This window comes from Lissotriton helveticus, chromosome 2_1 (genome assembly GCF_964261635.1).
Source record: "Lissotriton helveticus chromosome 2_1, aLisHel1.1, whole genome shotgun sequence".
NCBI classification, from domain to species: domain Eukaryota; kingdom Metazoa; phylum Chordata; class Amphibia; order Caudata; family Salamandridae; genus Lissotriton; species Lissotriton helveticus.
Window position 1 is genome coordinate 1,637,024,108 of NC_136059.1, and position 18,601 is coordinate 1,637,042,708.

The 18,601-nt window shown below is 43.4% G+C and overlaps 1 protein-coding gene across 3 annotated transcripts in view; it reads right to left on the bottom strand.

Moving 5' to 3' along the window:
• The window catches only part of SEC24B (SEC24 homolog B, COPII component), a 722,844-nt gene that overhangs the window by 551,382 nt on the left and 152,861 nt on the right, over window positions 1–18,601 (bottom strand). For 2 of the 3 annotated variants that reach the window (XM_078676585.1, XM_078676583.1), the window contains one exon: window positions 2,988–3,172. In XM_078676585.1, the coding sequence (XP_078532711.1) occupies window positions 2,988–3,172 (185 nt within the window). The remainder of the gene's footprint in view (window positions 1–2,987; window positions 3,173–18,601) is intronic. The other variant, XM_078676584.1, reaches the window with a different exon arrangement.

Here is an 18,601-nt window from a genome sequence, read left to right on the forward strand (position 1 = left end):
CCAGGCCATCAAAGTTCTCTTGATTTAAAGCAGGTGCTGGGTTTTTATTGTTTTAATAAAAAAGTGGATGCCAAGGTCCAAGGGACAGAAATAACTAAAGGCCCATCACTCTTCTTCTTCTATCCTTCAGCAAACTCATAGGTCTCTTTCTTGCTAAGTGTATTGCAAGATTTTGAAAGCATGGGCTTTCTGGACTGGACTCTAGCTTTAGGTAGTGAGACAACTTTGGTAGTAGCTCTTGACTTCTTTCAATACTCTGATGATCTCTGCCTCCCCTGCCGGCCTCTTGCTATTTGCCCCGTGTGCAGTTGGTCTTTGATGCATTTACCCATTCCAGTCTTCTCGACCATAGATGGGTTGGTAGAGCCCATCTGACTGAGAGAGCTCAGGTCTGGCTCATCTCTTTCCTGACAGGCTGCTCAAAACTGAAGCCTTGTTCCCTTTTCGCTCTAAAGACTAGCCACTGGGATGCAGGGTCACTCTCTCTCATCATATTTAAAAAATCCATGTACAGCCTCTCAGAGTTGATTATGAGCTTTGGATTCCAGGTACTGTCATACTCTGAGGACACACAACTCCTCATTGCATTCAATAATGAATCATCCAATAATGAACTACCCAGCACAGAGCATCTGTCGGCTGATAGGATGGCAGCCAGCTTCCTTATGTGATCTGAGAACCTTAATTTTTATAACTGAAGAGAGTCTGGACTCGGACACTTTAGCCTTCCTCCATGGGAAACCCTCTCTTGTTTGCTACCACAGTGAAGAATCCTACCTTCTAGATTGACCAAGTCGTCTCACTCAAGGCTCAGGTTTAAACAAAAGTTAAAAAAATCACTTGGATTATTTGCTTCCTTCTGCTGAAAACCCTGAGGAAACATCTCACGCCTCTACCTTGCAACATTATACTCTCACTTATAGTCTATAGAAAAGCCCTAAATGTAGGTCTACCAAATTATCAGATTGCTAATGTACAAAGAACTCAAACATTTTAGTGTATAATTTAGTCGGTCTTTCGGTGAATGATCGCTTTTCCGACACGAGGCAGTCCCCTGCAATGGCTTACGGTTAAGAAGTGTTTTAAACCGCTTTGTTTGATTCCATGGGCCTTCGACAACAAAAGCCCTAAACTGCTTTCCTCTTTTACTGTTTATAATCCCACTGGCTGGATCCCTTAGATCAGGGTCCGCTTCGTAGTCCAGATGTCTTGCTAAACGCAGAAACGATGTGCAAGAAGATCCTTTAGATTTCTAGGCCATACAACGGACCTCCAATAGACTATCCAGCACTCTTTTTCACAAGAAGCTGGAAAGTTTTTTTTTATGCAAATTGTTGCTGTCTACTGTCCTTTTCCTTCTGGTTTTCTCTTCTTGTGTCCATGTTATAGCGTCATGCTGCCTAGGATTGACAGATGTGCTTTACAAGTCCATAAATAAAAAGTGAAGAGTTGTTAGATTGATGAGGTTTATTTTATTTTTGCAGCATTTTATTTTTAAAACAAAAATGTTCCTTACCTACACTGCTGCTTCATTTTAAAACCCCAGAAAACTCAGTTCTTTCTTTCGACACCCTCTTGCAAGTGCACATTTTCTCTTTTCTGGACAATAGTTTCACTCCTTCGCTCTCATCCATGGTAAAATCCATTGGGGTGGGCATTCTCTAAACTTGCTTTTGTGAATGCCATACTTGTAGACTGCCTCCAGTCATCCACTGCACAACTCATACTAGTACAACATTTAGTGGCCAGCGCTTGCTGCCACATCAGGCAACTGCGTTTACACCCCCATACTGCACTACCTCCACTGGCCTCTCATCATTGTAGGAAACACTTAAAACTCTTCTGCTTGGTTTACAAAGATATCCACAACACCAACCCTTCTTACCTGATAGAATTGCTCGTAATTACTGGTGGTCTGAGAAGTCTCTGAATTAGAAATTCTTCTCAATTTAAAATATGCAAATTCAAAACAACATTACCCTAACAGAATCCTTCACCGGTGCTACTACTACCAACTCGAGTTCTCTACCCCTCCCCTTCGTTTTCAGAGAGAAACCCAATCTTATCACAATCTGAAAGTACCTTAAAACTCCTCCTTTTTCACCAGTTTCTAAATTACTTTCTTCTGAACTCAAACCAAGCTCTAAGCGCAGATCTGCGCTTCTGTTATGTCCTCCTATATTTCAGTTGGCTAAACGTTTCCTATGGCTAATCTATGTAGTGCTCTTTTGTTATGATCTGCTGTATGTAAAAACTAGTTTTATATGACACACTCAAATACCACAAGATCATGGAGCACAGTTTTATGAATTTTGAAATAAATACATGAATACAAATTTGGCAAAGTTTGTGGAACGTCAGCAAGGCAAACGGAGAAATAGAATTCGAACAAGGTAAGTTAGAGAAACACGTAAAATGGCACCTAAGTATTTAAAGACACATTTTGTGGACCTAGCCTTTGTAAACCAGTGCTGTACAGTAACAAAAATGTTGATCACACATGGCCTTTTCGATAAACATTTAGAAGATAATGTCATTAACAAAGAAGTCATTTTGAAATAAGAATTCCACATGTATTGTAGATTGTACATTTAATTGCCTAATCATAAGTTGTGATACATGCAACTAGAATGGTAGCTTACTGCCGGCTAGACAATAACACAGAAAGACAGTCCAAATCGGAGGATGATAAACACTAATTTGCAGTGAGATATGCCATCCAAGCCTTCCAAATGCGGTGACTTTAGTGAAAAAAGTAATTTTTTCTTACAGCATTACACAGAAAGCTGCACTTTAAACATATATAGAATAGCATTATACAGTCCTCTTACCAACATTAGCAGAGAAAAGGTTACAAAGTAAGTTTTCCTTCAACATATGGAATCTCTACTATCATTTGAATTGACATTCATTATGAAAATTCAAACAATGCACCTCTTTGTCCAATATATGCTGTCCACTTTACTATCACAAAATAGGGTACCTACTGAGAGCTGCAGTTTAATTTCTTAAGATCAGGATTCAAGTTGGGGACAGGTGCTTCAAGAGGAGAAATAGGCAGAATGTTTCTCTCTTGAGTAAGGTTGACTGGTCTCAAGCATTCTGGCTGTTGAGAACTTTGAAGACTCAATCCTCCTAAAGATGACGACAACTGATTAGTTGCAGGATACTGCTGAAAGGCATAAAAAAGTACAAAATGTCAGAAAATAGGATACATCAAACTCTTTGTAACAGCTTCATAAAAACATGTATCTAGCTGCTTAGTTATTCCTGCCAATCCAACACTATGCTGAAACACTTTAAAGATAGGAATTAGAATTAAAAAAATCAATTTGAACACATAAAAATATATATATTTTGTAAACAACAGAGGCAGGCACTGCATATGGAATGGTGGTGCGGCCCTTTTTAAAGCTGCCAGCCTTTTAGCGACTACAGTTCTCTAAATTACAACTTCCAGGTTGTACAGCAAATCTATATAAGAAATAGGTAACGAGTCACATGAAAATAACTGTGCATTTTATGTTAAATGTTGATTATGGAAAGTGTGTCTTTTATGATGAAGAGAACCATGGGTTTTCATCCCTTACTGTGCTCTGTAAAATTTAGCAAGCATCGGTTAACATTGGCACAGAGTGTAATGCTCCAAATATATACACAAGATGTCTGTGTAAGTTGAGTTTTTAATCTTTCCAGCCCTAACGAAGTAGAGGGGCGAATTGCCCACTGACAAAACACATGTTGGCAGGCTGAGGACTGTACTAATTAAAAAAAAACTGCAAAAATATCAACGTCTGGATGACTCACATTACTGTTTTTTGTACACAATTGGTGTACTTAGAGGTTTGAGCCAATTGTTTAATACTCTTTGTTTAAGGGATGCTGGGATGACATCCCTCCAGTTTTTTGAGCACCTCACAAACTGGCATTTACATATTAATATTTGTACACCGTATTGAGCGCTGAATGCCCTTATCCTCTCCTCAACTTGTAACTGAAGATTTCCATATAAAGCAGAGTTTCATCTTCATATAGATACTTCATTGAGAATGACAGTGAGGGGCTCCATGTAGATATTGAAGAGTGTAGCCATGAGAACAGAGCATCGGGGGGGACACACTGGGTAATTGCTGTTGCGTCAGAGGTCCAATTGATTATTTCTATCCATTTGAGAGCAGTTCTGTAAACCAGCATAGGACCACCCCATCCGCGCAGATCCTTTTTTGGAGGGAATCTAGAAGAAGTTTGTGGCCGACCTTGTTGAAGGCCGCCTGATATGTCTAACAGTATCAGCAGGCAGCATCGGTCTGTATCCAGGGATTTGTGAAGGTCTTCTACTATGTCCAGAATGGCCGTTTCCCTGCTGCATCCCTTCTAAAGCCTGATTGATGAGGGTTCAGGAAATTGCTGTTGTCTATGTGTTGGCTTACTTGGGAGAGAACACATTTCTCTAGCGTTTTGGCTAGGAAGGGGAGATTGGAGACGGGTCTGAAATTAAGGTTGTTCGGATCTGTTCCCATTTGTTTTTTTAGTAGTGGTGTGACTTGACCAAGCTTGAGGCAGTCTGGCATCACACCAGTCAGCAAGGAGCTGTTTATAATCTTAGTTCAGATGTGGGTTAGAGCGTGGTTGAGTTATTTTTTGCCAGAGAGGCAGGGAGGGGTCCGCCAGGTGAGAGGATGGTTTCGACATAGACAGCAGAGCAGAACTGCCCACCTCCGAGAGTGGATTAAATATCTTCTAGCTTCTACTAATTGTGAAAAGCCTGTTGTAGTCTAGAAGAGAAATAGATGATAGGGAGGCCATGGGGAGATTGATATATTCCTTTCTGGTAGGAAGGTTCTCATTGGTTAACAGATGTGCTCTTTAAATGAGAGCTCCCAATGTACGCGATTTTGTCATTGAAAAAGTTGATGTTCTCAGACTTTTCTTTGGAGGTCTGATGGTTTTTTAAGGGTGGGTTGGAGGGTTGTTTGAGGACACTGAAAAGTTCTTTGGGCAAGTTTTTGGCCTAATCTTGAACGGTGTGGAAGAAGGTGTTTTTTTCTTTTGTGATGTGCTTTTTGTAGTTTCTGCGTACTCGCCTGAGTTGATCAAGGTGGACTGTCAATGGATTTGATTGCCAAAGTCTTTCTGCTGTACTGAGCTGTCTTTGCTCAGTGTTTAGGTCGTTATTGAACCAGGCTCTCGATTGTGTGTTTCTCACCTGTTTCAGTTCCAGAAGGGCTACTTGGTCCAGTAAAGAGGACATGATTGAGTTGTAGTGGGGGGTGAGTTCAGTTGTTGAGAGGTTATCAACATAAGGGGGAAGAAATGATCCCATTCTTCCTTCGAGGTCCACTAGGGGAATTTGTCTTATGTTTTTCGCCCCTTGGAGGGTATCTTACATGTGAGTCAGGTGGTGGAATGCTTTGTCGATATGGAATATAATAACTTGATGAGCTGACCAGTCAACAGGTAGGATGTTGTCAATAGTTAGTGTTTCTTCCTGAGCTAATATAGCATCCAGGGTTGAGTCTTGGTTGTGGGTTTGACCTTTACAGTGCTGTGAGAGGTTCTTACTGCTTAAGAGGTCATTTAGGAGGTGGATTAAAGAATTGCTTTTGGCATTCCAGTGAAGGGTGAGGTTCCCTAAGATGATGTTATTGGTACATGAGAGTGAGCAGTGAGTTATCAGATTTGCAAGGTGTTCACCAAGGAGAGAGTGTTGCCACGTGGGTCGTAGAGTAGATGACAGATCACATTTGTGTTACGTTTCAACCTTATGGTAGTGCTGAGATATTCAAGTGAGTTGTAGTTGAAGGTGTGTTACCCTTACGTTGATGTTGTTCTAGTGATTAATGGCAATGCCTCTGCCGTGACGTTCTCTCCTGTCTTTTTTGATGATTGAAAATCCTGATGGGTTGTGAGGATTAATTTAACCATGTTTCTGTGAGGAATGCAATGCCAATGTCTTTGTTCAGGTTGGCTTCTGCTAGTTCTGTTGCATGCTAAGTTGCAGACCTGCAGTTCATGAGTATGCATTTGGTTTGACTGCCGTTCTTAGGAACTTTAGTCGCGAAGGTCAGTGGATATATTGATGAGGTGTGCTAGAGGCCTGGTCCAGCTCGTTGCTGAGTAATAACCTGTATCTTAGATGATCGGTTGATTTTGGAAAATAACAGGTTGTAAGATTTGGCTAGCTCCTCCGCCTCGCTCCGAGACATTGTTGTGCTGGTTCTTTTAGGCCTCTGAGATTTGTACTTGAGAGGCGTTGTGATCCAGCTGGCTGGCTGAGGCTTAGCTCTTCCAAGGTGTAGTGTGTTGTTGCCAGTAGGGGGAGGATGAGGGAGAAGGGCAGGATTCGGATATGGATCTAGGTTTCTTGTGATATTGTTGATATTCTGCATTACTATCTTTAGTTGGCTTTCCAGGCAAATTAATCGTTTGCTTAGTTTGGACATGGGCATGTGATTTAAAGAGGGGAGAGGACGCCTACAATGTCTGAAGCGGCGATTTCGGTTACCCAGTAACCCGGGAAAGAGCCCAAAGAATGCAGGTCGTACCGGCCAATTTCGCTCCTTAACATTGATGTGAAGTTGTTTGCGGGCATTTTAGCTTCAAGCCTTAACCCCCTTATGGCTGATATCGTAGACCCGGACCAGTCGAGTTTTATACCTACTAGACAAGGTGGTGACAACTCTAAACGACGGTTGCATCTCATTGACCTCGTACATCACTCGCGCACACAGGCCCTCCTACTCTCGATAGACGCGGAGAAGGCCTTTGATCGCGTTGACTGGGAGTACTTGTTCGCAGTGATGCGCGCGTATGGCTTCGGTGATAACTTTATTCGGTGGGTTCGTTGTTTATACGCCGCTCCCAAGGCCTCGGTGCGGGTCAACGGATGTAAATCGGCCCTCTTTCCTATTGCCCGGGGATCGCGTCAGGGCTGTCCCTTAACCCCACTTTTTTTGCGCTCAATATGGAGCCATTCGCCCAGTGGATCCGGTCAAATCCTGACATCGTTGGTCTCAAATGTGAAGCAGACGTACATAAAATTAGTATGTATGCTGACGACCTCATCCTTTCGCTTACTCAACCCCGGCTGACGTTGCAGTCCCTGACTAGGGAGCTTACTGCTTTCGGAAACGTTGCGGCGTTCAAGGTTAACTTCGCAAAGTCACAGATTCTCAATATTTCAATAGCAGAGAATGGGGTTCTGGATTTACGGCAAGACTTTGCATTCCTCTTGGCTTCCACAGACATTACTTACCTGGGCCTCCGACTAACCTCGGCCATTGCTAAAACGGTCTCCCTCAACTACGCTTTGTTGCTGGAGCAAACGACCAAGGCACTGGCCGCCTGGTCCCGCCTCAAGCTGGCATGGTACGGGAGAATTGCGGCGGCGAAGATAACAGTGCTCCCACGCATCCTTTACATTTTCAAAATGCTATCATTGTCCCCACCGCCGGGTACGATTATGAAATTGCAAGAGCTACTCAATAAGTTTATATGAGAAAGTAAGAAAACCCGCCTCTCGCTTGCACACACTACTTCCTTGAAGACGCAGGGAGGGCTAGGTTTCCAGTTGGTGGGCGCTTACTACCAAGCAGCTTGCCTCCGCTGCATTGTTGAATGGAATAGGCCCCTATCCAGTAAACACTGGAACTTCATGGACCAATCAGTGGCCGCACATAACATATGGCGAGAATTGTGGCTCCCACGCAAGCATAGAGCATTTGGGCTGTATTCTTCACCGGTTACCTCAAGGTGTGGGATTGCCTAGCAGGCCCGAAAGGTTGGACTACATTTCCTTCTCCCATGTCCCCTATCGTGGACAATCCCGATTTTCAGCCGGGACGAACGTCCCTGGTTTTTCATTGCTGGAGGGAATAGGGTTGCAAGAGAGTGGGTTCCCTTTTTGATACTGAGGGTTTGATCCCTTTTGTCCAATTGTGTAAAGATTACGACTTACCGTTTTCTGATGCCTTCCACTACAAAAAAGTTGCACACCGGGTTACGCGAGCTGAGAATTTTGCCCTCATATCCCGTCCCCTGACTTTCTTTGAAAAGTGGCTGGTTTGTAAAAAGGATGATCACAAACTCATATCTGAACTTTACGCCATGATTACTATGCACCCGAAGGGGCACCTCACAAAAGCGCAAGTAAGATGGGAGGTTGAGCTAGGGAGTCCCTTATCGTCTTAAGAGTGGGATCGCATTTTTTACCGAGCACATCACACTGCTTACAACACAGCAGGAGCAGAATCTGCATATAAAGTGGTTACTTACTGGTATTATACACCAGTGCGCGTTCACTGCTGGGACAAGTCCAAGTCAGATCTCTGCTCTCGGGGCTGTGGTCTAACTGGTACCCTAGGTCACCTACTCTGGCACTGTCCGAAGCTGGTGCGATACTGGTCTGCGATCATTGCTGATATCGATGCAGCGTTTCAGATTACATTGCCATGGGATCCTGAGTATACACTACTGGGTCTTCTCCATCCTAAGTTCTTCCCGCTGAAGTCACTGAGGGGCAGACAGATCTTAGAGCAATGGGGGGCCTCGACCGTACCTGAGCCGTAGGACTGGATCCACGGCTCTGTCAACTTTTAGCCATGGAGCGCCTATCGCTCAGCGTAGAGATGAAAGGCAACACATTTGCTAAGTTATGGGCCCCTTACTTGTAGATTCTTACTAAAGATATGAGAGAAGTAACATGCCCGAAATATTTGCAAATTTTAGCCCGATTCAAGACACATTCATTTGTTGTCCATACCCTATGCCACAAGAGGATGGGTTGTGTTCTAATTGTATCTGATATATGAGGTTGTCCCAGTTCAGTATGACTGATGTAGGTCGCCACACTTTGTGGGACTGTCAGGACATCCCTCATAAATTTATTTTCGGCTAATTGAAATGATTCTATGTTCGAATACCCCCAAACGCCCGAGCCATACAAAGCTACTGATGTACACATGGCATTGTATATAGTTAAAATTTCTCGTATTGGTTTCTTGCCCAACTTTTTTATAAAATTCTTTAAGGTCATTATTGTTTTTAGGAACAAAAGAGTTCTGGCCTTTACAGCACTTGTCCAAGCCCCAGATTCATGGAACAAAATGCCAAGATAGGGAAAAGTGGAAGTGTTTTCCAGAGGAACATTATTTATAAACATACATTTCATCTGCTTTCTGGATCTTGTGCCACAGTTCATGGAGAAGGTTTTACTACAATTGATTTTTAAATCTAGGCTCAACATGAACTTCTCAAAAGATATTATCAAGTTTTGTAGGGCCATGGGCATACGTGCCATTAGGACTGCATCATCTGCGTACAAGAGTGCAGGGATAGATCTCTTGCCAACCCTGGGCATATCCCTGCACTCCTGCAGCAGATGGCGCTCAAGTCCATTTATGTAAACCAGAAATAAAAAAAGGGGCCAGGACCCACCCCGGCGTACTCCGCGTCCCACGCCAAATTTTCTGGTACATTGGCCCCCCCTACCATAACGAACTGATGCTCTGGCTCCTGCGTATAATTCTCTCAGAAAACAGATGATGGAACCTTCCACGCCCAGCCCTTTCAAGATTACCCACAATTTGTCATGTGACACACAGTCGAATGCCGACGATAGATCTACAAACGTAAGAAACAAGCATTCACCTTTTACCCTAGTGTACTTTTGTTGAACGGTCATTAAGTTTAAACATTGTTCAACTGTTCCAATGCCCTTCTGGAATCCATACTGTAGGTCACTCATTATCTCATTCTCCTCAGCCCAGCTTTGAAGTCTTGCCAAGATGATTCTCCCAAGGATTTTTATAGATGAGTCTAGAAGGGAGATTGGTCTATAACAGGCGCAGTTTTGTCTATCTCCCTTCTTATATATCGGCACGATGACCGAGGTAAACCAAGACGGATTTAAAACCCTTGCTAGTGCTGCATTAAAAAGCTGTACCAGCATGGGGCCCCAGATCTCGATATTTGCTTTATACAGATCTGCTGGAATCCCATCAGGACCTGCGGCCTTGCCACCCTTCGTTGCTTTCAAACCCATCGTAACTTCCTCCAGGGTTATCACCAATTTTTCGGCCCCTGCTCCTAGCTTACCCATTGTAGAAGGATCTAAAATATGGCTTTCATCATGGGACCTATAGAGATTTGAGAAGTGCTCTACCCAATCCTCCTCACTAATTGCAATCTCCATACGAGCCTTGGAATTGTCATAGAGGAAAGGGGTGTTCACTGCCCTCCAGAACGCGGATGCGTCCTTGGACAGTGATGCTTCGCATAGAGCTTCTAGGGCCTCCTTTTTTATCGCATTTCTTCTATTTTTTAAAGCCTCATTATATATTTTTCTAAAACCTCTTATTGCCAAAGGATCTCGGGGTGTCCTGTGAATAGCATGTTTCAAAGCAGTCAAAGCCCTTGTACATGCATTATCAAACCAACTTTTATTACCCTTTGCCCGTTTCTTTACCTCCACCCGCAAATTATTTTTAATTGTGGAAGCAATTATATTAAAATGCTCTATTATCTGCTCACTATTAGACTTCTCTCCCAGGCAAATCGCAAAACTATTCGAGCAAGCACACAACAATTTATCCAGGAACATTTCTGGTACGACCGTACCCCATTTTAGAGTATACCCATTTTGTCTCCCAAGAACCACATTAGGGGCTGTACATAAGGAGACCACATCTTCATGCTGTGCAAAAAATGGGTTTTCAACCTCCATTATTTGGGGCAGGTGAACACTTATTGGTAATTCCATGGTATTTATCCTATTAATCTTATGGCTAAAATTATTTGATGAAATAATGAAGTCAATAGTGGATGATGCACCTCTGCCAATAAATGTGGGCATAAAGGGAGTAGGTTTATGGGCTAATTCATTTGCATACCCCAAGTCATACATAAACAATATTTCATTTAATAAATCCCCAATCAAGGAGTGGTCAAAATGTGTTAAACTGATCTCCTGGTCTAACATTAGGCCGCAGATGCCTTGTTTTCTCTTTGTACAGAGCGGACAATTAAAATCCCCCCCCCCCCCATAAAATTATTAGTTCCCGGTCGTTTTTATCTATTTCGTGTTGTATGTCCTCCCTCAGCATTCTTAGGGCGATAGGAATTTCATTTTTCGGAATATTATTATAGAAATTAATAACCACAACATTAATTCCCTTCTTGTTGCTTAAGGTTATTAGTTGATAATAACAAGATTTTGGCGTAAAACATACCCGCTCATACTTGAGGTGGTTTGAAAGAAACAAAATTAGACCTCCCTTTGCTCTCCCAGATTGGCCCCCCACGGCCGGGGTAAAGAAACTTCTATAGCCATTTATATACACAGGAACAGTAGACCAGGTTTCCTGCAGGGCCAAAATATCACAACCATTTATAACAGTTTCTCAAGATGGATTTCTAATTTTCTGCCTTAATCCTGCCACATTCCAAAATAGCAATGCACAGGATTTCCTATTTTCATGTGCTGCAAGATCAAGCGGGGAGGCGTTACCCAGAAACTTTTCATGACACGGGGAACTAACTCCTCTACACTTATCCCCCTCTTTTAAATCAAGGTTACTCGAGGTCTTACAACAATCTTCATCAATATCCCCAAGATTCTCTGTAGGGACAGTTTCTACTTGTATAATATCATCATTGCCCTCCCATAGCTTCTGGACTTTTCATTTCCCTTGATTTCATCAATACACCTCCCTAGTCCTGGTATTCTATTTTGACAAGTATCCCTCTTGTGTCAATCCACATATTCGAGGCCCGAGAAAACATCAAACCTATTGTTAGTTGGTATATTATAGGCAGGTAGAGCTATACCTCTATTGTCCCAGAAGTAGTTATTTTCAGAATTAGGGCCCGGGATTGGTGGGTAAAACTGTCTAGGATGGAAATTGATTGATCTATATGGTTGAGGAAAAGGAGTTTGACTGTAACCATGATGGTTAAATCCATGATGGCTAAATCCAAACCTATTAACGGACTGCTTTTCTACTTTCCGATTTTGAGGATGTTGAACTGAGCCATATGGATAAAAGTAGCTACGGTAATGTGTAGAGATGGAATCGCTACTTCTTGAATTATACCAATCCCCAATGTGCCTGACAGCTCTATGGTCTTTAAAGTTTACGATAATTACATCCCCTTTCTTGTCCTTAGGTCTTGAGCCCACCCAAATGGAACGCCTAACATTTAAAATTTCCCCATTAATATGGGCAGGCAGAGGTCTGTTGTTACATAGCCAAAAAGTAACTTTGTTTCTTAAGGCTCGATGGTCTTCCCTGGTACCTAAAGGGAGCTCAGGGACACCCGCCATGACAATCACATATGGGGCAGCTTCTGGTGGTAAATCAACTATTCTATGCGACAGGTTGTATTATGCGAATTCCCAGCCCCATTATCCTTAATAACCTTATTTTGCGGAGGTTGACCTTATCTTCTAGGATCAAGTTATCGCCCCTTTGCTCGCTTACTTTAATTGGAAGTTGAACTTTAGAAGAAGGCTTCTTCTTCAGCAAAGGGGGTGTCTGTACTTTTTTCGGGGAAAGAGAGTTTGAATTATTCCCGACGTGGTTAGATTTTGTAGAGGGAATGAGACATGGTGGAGCTGTTTTTGTTGCCAACATCGTTTTTACAGGTATTAGTTTAGGTTTTATATTATTCAACCCCTTCGCCAAGTCCGATAATAGGAGAGTATTTTTTTCTACCTTCGTGTCAATCAAATCTAGAAGCGTGTTAATCATACTAGTCTTTTCTATAAGAGGCTTCATTAATGACTTTCCCAAGGTTTCAATTTTTCCCAACAAACCACCCTCGCTGATAGAAGAGTCGGTTGTCATTAAGGGGACCGTGGGAGGAGTCACTGAATCGTTCAGCACTAAATGTTGAAGTAGAACCCCTCTTTTGTATTTTAGCGTGTCGATTCTTTAAAGAACCACCCCCTCTTTTTTTAATTTTGACCTTGGGTGGTGACATGTCATTTGTATTAGAAGGGGATGCAATAGAACATCTAGGGGAATTTGATAGCCCCTCATCATCGATACTGTTATACACACTCAGCAAAGACACACAGGTACTGGAAGGTGTGCTCAGCAGAGAGACATCAGAGCCAAAATTAACCGACACTTCTCCATTGTCCTCTGTATCTCCAGTATTTGCTAACCCAGTATGTATTGGTATAGTGTCTGTTAGATTTGGCGGTGGTACAGTCCCTATTTGCCCCAGGGAGGATCGTCTTCCAATCATTGAATCCAGGGAAAGACCCTTTTTAAGATTGGCAGTATTTACTCTTTTTTTGTAATGCTTCCCCCTACATCTCGGTTGTGCTTTTTTATATATTCCAACCGATCTTCGGGGTGACGGGACATGCTGTACAACCTCAATAGGAATATCTGGCCGATCTTCATGCATTACAGCGTGTACCTGGGCTAACGCCGTCACCACTTTCCTTACTTCAATAGGGGGATTATTAGGCATCAGTGTATCCGCCACTAAGAGGGCGCCTCTTCCGGTGTTGTCCTAGGACTCCCCTTGCCTAGGGAAGCCCTTCTGTTATTATTAATCTGGTTTACCTTCTTAATCAGGTAATTATCCATGGTACCCTGGCCAGACGCAGTTTGATCACATTTACCTTTAGACATCAAATAATCTTATTTCTACACACAGCCCCAAAAGTGTCAACGCTCTTTAACCCGCACCGAAGAGTAAACTATAAACTCACAGTGCGATACGTAAGATCCTTCCCCGCAAAATCAAAGTCAGTGGCCCAGTCCAGTCTCAGAGGGCTTTCGAGGGCCTAAGAGGGCCCGCCCTTTGCCCGGGCTTAGCTCGGCTGAGCCCGCGCGCGATCCCGCGACGCGGGGGAAGTCGTTGTAATTTATGCGCCGGTTTGCACGCTGGAGCCAGGTGCGACTACAGGCCGCAAAGGATGCCGGTAATTGAAGTCCCTCCCCCCTCCGCTCGGCGGCCTCACAGAGCTGTCCTGACTGCGAGGCAGCGGGAGTTGGGAGGTTGATTAGGTCAGCAGGTAGGAGCAAGTATGGTCAGCGCGACCACAACAGGCAGGTATCCCGGTCTCTGCAAACCACAGTGGCAAATAATGCAGGTTCCCCACTCCGCCGGGGAAGTCGTAATTTACGCGCCGGTTGGCGCGCTGGAGCCAGGTGCGACTACAGGCCGCAAAGGATGACGGTAATTGAAGTCCCCCACTCCGCTCGGCGGCCTCACAGAGCTGTCCTGAATGCGAGGCAGCGGGAGTCGGGAGGTTGCTTAGGTCAGCAGGTATGAGCAAGTATGGTCAGCGCGCCCACAACAGGCAGGTATCCCGGTCTCTGCAAACCACAGTGGCAAATAATGCAGGTTCCCCACTCCGCCGGGGAAGTCGTTGTAATTTATGCGCCGGTTGGCGCGCTGGAGCCAGGTGCGACTACAGGCCGCAAAGGATGCCGGTAATTGAAGTCCCCCCCTCCGCTTGGCGGCCTCACAGAGCTGTCCTGACTGCGAGGCAGCAGGAGTCGGGAGGTTGATTGGGTCAGCAGGTATGAGCAAGTATGGTCAGCGCGACCACAACAGGCAGGTATCCCGGTCTCTGCAAACCACAGTGGCAAATACTGCAGTTTCCCCCAGCAGCATACATGCCACAAACAGATGCTTACAGGGTAAGTAACATTTTACGTTCAAGGCGTGTGTTACTGTAGGTAAACATGCTGTGCGTAAACTGTAAAACAGTCCTCCTCTGAGCAGTGGCTAGCCTATGGATGCCGCACCAATAATATTCAATAGGCTTGTCAGGCGTAAGACCAGCAGGATTGGGAAAAGAGTTTGAGTAAGACAAACTGAAATCATTGCTAGAATATCTGTGATTATGTGAGGAGGAAGAAATGCCTTCATAAGCACTGGTCCAATAAAGGTAAGCTTCTGTGAAGGACTAAGGTAAGATTGCTGTATGCTAATGGTAAAGTCCAGATCGTAGCAAAGAGCCATCGTTCACTGAATATATATTCATGGCAATGACTACCTGAATACATGGTTTCCCGAAGCACAAAGCAAAGCGACTGCCAGAACTTCCATTTAAACACCTGGGGCTGTAGTCAGTCTGAATGGGAGAACAACAAGCTGAAAGTATTGAGACACCACTGTGAACCTGCAGCAGTGCCAGGGATGTGGAATTCCTATAGCCCGACGCCCAGGACATATTGTTTGGGGTCAAGGGCAACAAGTTTGAATGTGCATTTTGTCCTTGGGACAAGTAGGCCCAACTCCCTGCAGCACAAACCCTTTGGCTGCCAGTTTGCAGTAGCACATTAAGGGCCAGGGAAGGGCACAGCCTAAAGTCAAGTTATTATTTGTGCGCCTATGTTAATGCTGTTCAAATTTGTATTTATGGTTCATTAATTGAAAGCCTTTATTAGGGTGAGAGCTCTAAGTAAATGTAAGTTCTGACTGCACTACTGACACCTGTTACAGTATAAAAATGTGTACTCACGGTTTCAAAGTTTAGCAATATGAGGATATGCATAATGCTCCCAGAATGCTCTCTGATTAGATGCAAATATTTGCACAAGCTTGAGAGCAAGATTAATGACTCTTTGCTTTCAATATAAAATGTTCCTAAAAAAATGAAAGTAGGAAAAAAATACATTTTGCTAAACTACTGTGAAATTTCAGGTACCATTTCTTTGCAGTATCATTTAGTAAAATGTGTTGATGCATGCTAGTATTTCGCAAAAATATTCATGTTGGAAAATCAGTGTAACCAGTTTAAATAAGATTATGAGAAACATAAAAATAAACAAGCATTGGCAAAGCCAGTAGGTCTGAAATTAGTGTCAGCTTTTTAATTTTGCCAATACGCGACTTGTTTTGGCATGGTTTTTGTAAAGCCTTCTTGATGTGAGAGCTGCCGGGCCCTCACCATTATAACAAACATTGGCAAAAGCAAAAAAAATTGGTCTAAAAAAGCACACACTGCCACATTAGTTACTGCCACTGAACAAAACTACTTTGTGTGCCAATATACTCCGTGTGAAAGAGCTTAATGCCGTCACTCACAGTGAAGCCAGCCGATACAGAGAGAGGGAGAGAGAATTTTAATAAACACAAAAGGTTGTGGTTAACGCCAGACCAAATTAGGGGCCCTATTATTAAAGAAAGTCTCAAAGTGCACCCTTGGTATATGTCCTTGCATTAAGTGCAGCTATATGGCTTTCGTGAATTTACAAGAATTTATCGAAGTAGGGCAAGAAATGTACTCCTGGAAAATATTTGTGAACTGCTGTTTATCATGAGCAAATATGCATATGTAGATTTGCTCATGCGAAAACCCAAGTGTTTGCAAAGTCATTTTCCCATCAACCACTTTTTTCCCAACTCTGGAAGAAGGTTTACGTCTGCCATTGTCAGGAGTAAATTTCCAACATTTCTCAGTATTGGAAAAGATTAGAGAAGAGTTGTTGAAAACCCTTAAAACATGCAAGTTAGTAGATTTGCACAGACGTCAAGGGCATTCCAACCCTGGAACCATTGCTTACCACTACCTTCAGTCCCAGTATGTAGATCTGCAGAAACGTGCCAACATAAAGGGATTGCCAGCATTCAAGAACCACTATGTTATGAGCACTGGCATAATCAGCGAGGCTATATCAGCTCTTATATAATGAGATTGTTGCCATAATTTGTCGCCAAACCACATGGCACCAAAGGGACAAGTGGATTTTGTTAAAGGACAAGTAGATTTATGAAGCAACTTGCCCCATGGTCAAGTAGATATTTTAATAAATTCCACGCCCCTGACAGTGCCTATGCTTGAAAAGCACCAGAAGATCAAAGAATGTGTTTCCTGGAGCTTTGGGGACATCCATCTCCAGAGTTCAATGCCAGCAGGCCTTGACACAAGGAACCTGCTAGATCAACAGATTCAGGAGGCACTGGTTCAGAACAGGCTTCAGGCCCCATACTTCTTGTGGACCAAGAAGTAAAAGGACTAAAATCCCAGGCCTCTCTCTTCCAGATGAACCAATTCTCTGGCTCCTTTGTACAGCAAGAAAGGACTTCCACTCTCAGGACCGAAACAGGAGCTGGCAAGCATGCTCAGAAGGAAAGCGAGTGGTCTTGGGGAGAGGATAGGAATTGAAGGGCATAGCCTCTACTTCTAGGAGTGAGTTGCTGTGAACCCATGCTGCATTCCTCTTCAGGTCATCATGCCGCCTTCTTTGCTTGTCGGTCCATCAATCCCTATCAAATCTACATGAAGCTCAAACCCACCAAGATAGATTTCCAGTACTTTGCCAAGAACAACAAGAAACAAATAGTACAACCCTGGCTCAATAACAAGAACCTTGACAACTTTGCACCCCAACTTTCACTAAAGGCCAAGTCACTTGGATTTACCCTGGACATCAATTTTGCCCTTAAGGAATACAATGGCAAAAGCAAATGTGGCTTGGTACCTGCTCTATTTACTGAAGAAAATGAATCTCTTCCACGGAGCAACTTCAGAACTGCTCTTCATGACCTTGTGCTCTTGCATCTGGATGATTTTAACAGCCTGTTCCATGGACCCACATATTTCACATTGCCTGCCCCTTCCCCCAACCGTCCTTTTGAAAGCATCCCATATACCACAGCACATCTCACTCCATGGCTTGAGTAAATAAGATCACATCACCCTCATCTTAATGGAAGTTCACTGACTCTACTGCCGGCCTGAGCCATTTTTCAAAACCAGCTGCATTATTTACAAACCAGTCACGACCAACACTCCGGCTTACTGGAGAAGATACCATATCTGGTGGCTCTATGCACAGCCACAGCAGCACACCATCAGAGAGGAGACTAAGAAGTGTAAAAAAGAAACACAGAAGCATGCCTTCTCTGCCTATGCATCAGGATCTTGAACAAAATTCTTGTATCCATCAGGACCGCCTCAACGCAATTTCAATTTAGGTAAAGGCACACCAGCTTAAAAAAACAACTTACAATGCATTAACAGTACACTTCTGCTCCCATATTACTTGTTCCCTGTATGCTTACCTTAGACATTGTAAAGCACACCACTACCTTTTGGCTAGGTTGAAGCTACAAAAATACCAGACAAATACATAAATATATACATACGTGCAGAAAGCCAACTCAGGATCTGGCATCATCTTGAAATAGTTTTAAAACTTTTCAGAAATAGCTACTCAACGCTGTATTATCAGCATGTGGTGGTTAGAAAAAGTGTGGCAAGAGGGAGTTCGGCGGAGATCATTTTTATAAGAGAGACAGCAAAAAGGGGGGAGCATTCACAGTAAGGAGAGGGACGAGTGTGTGAAAAAAATGCATTGCAATGTAGGATCCTACCATCAGCAGTGGAAGGATAGAACTCACTATAAAACAAGGAGACTGAAATGCTCCTTGGGAGGACAAAAACAAGAAAAGGATAAAGGTCATAGAACAGGGAACTGAGCTAGACAAGAAAGTCACCTAATCATGAGTGAGTGGAGAACACAAAGCCCACTCTATACCCATATATCAAACTCAGTAGGTCTGCTGCCAACAAATTGCTAAAACCGTTTGTATGCGCGACCTAAAAAGTGAGAGATGCAAATGTGTC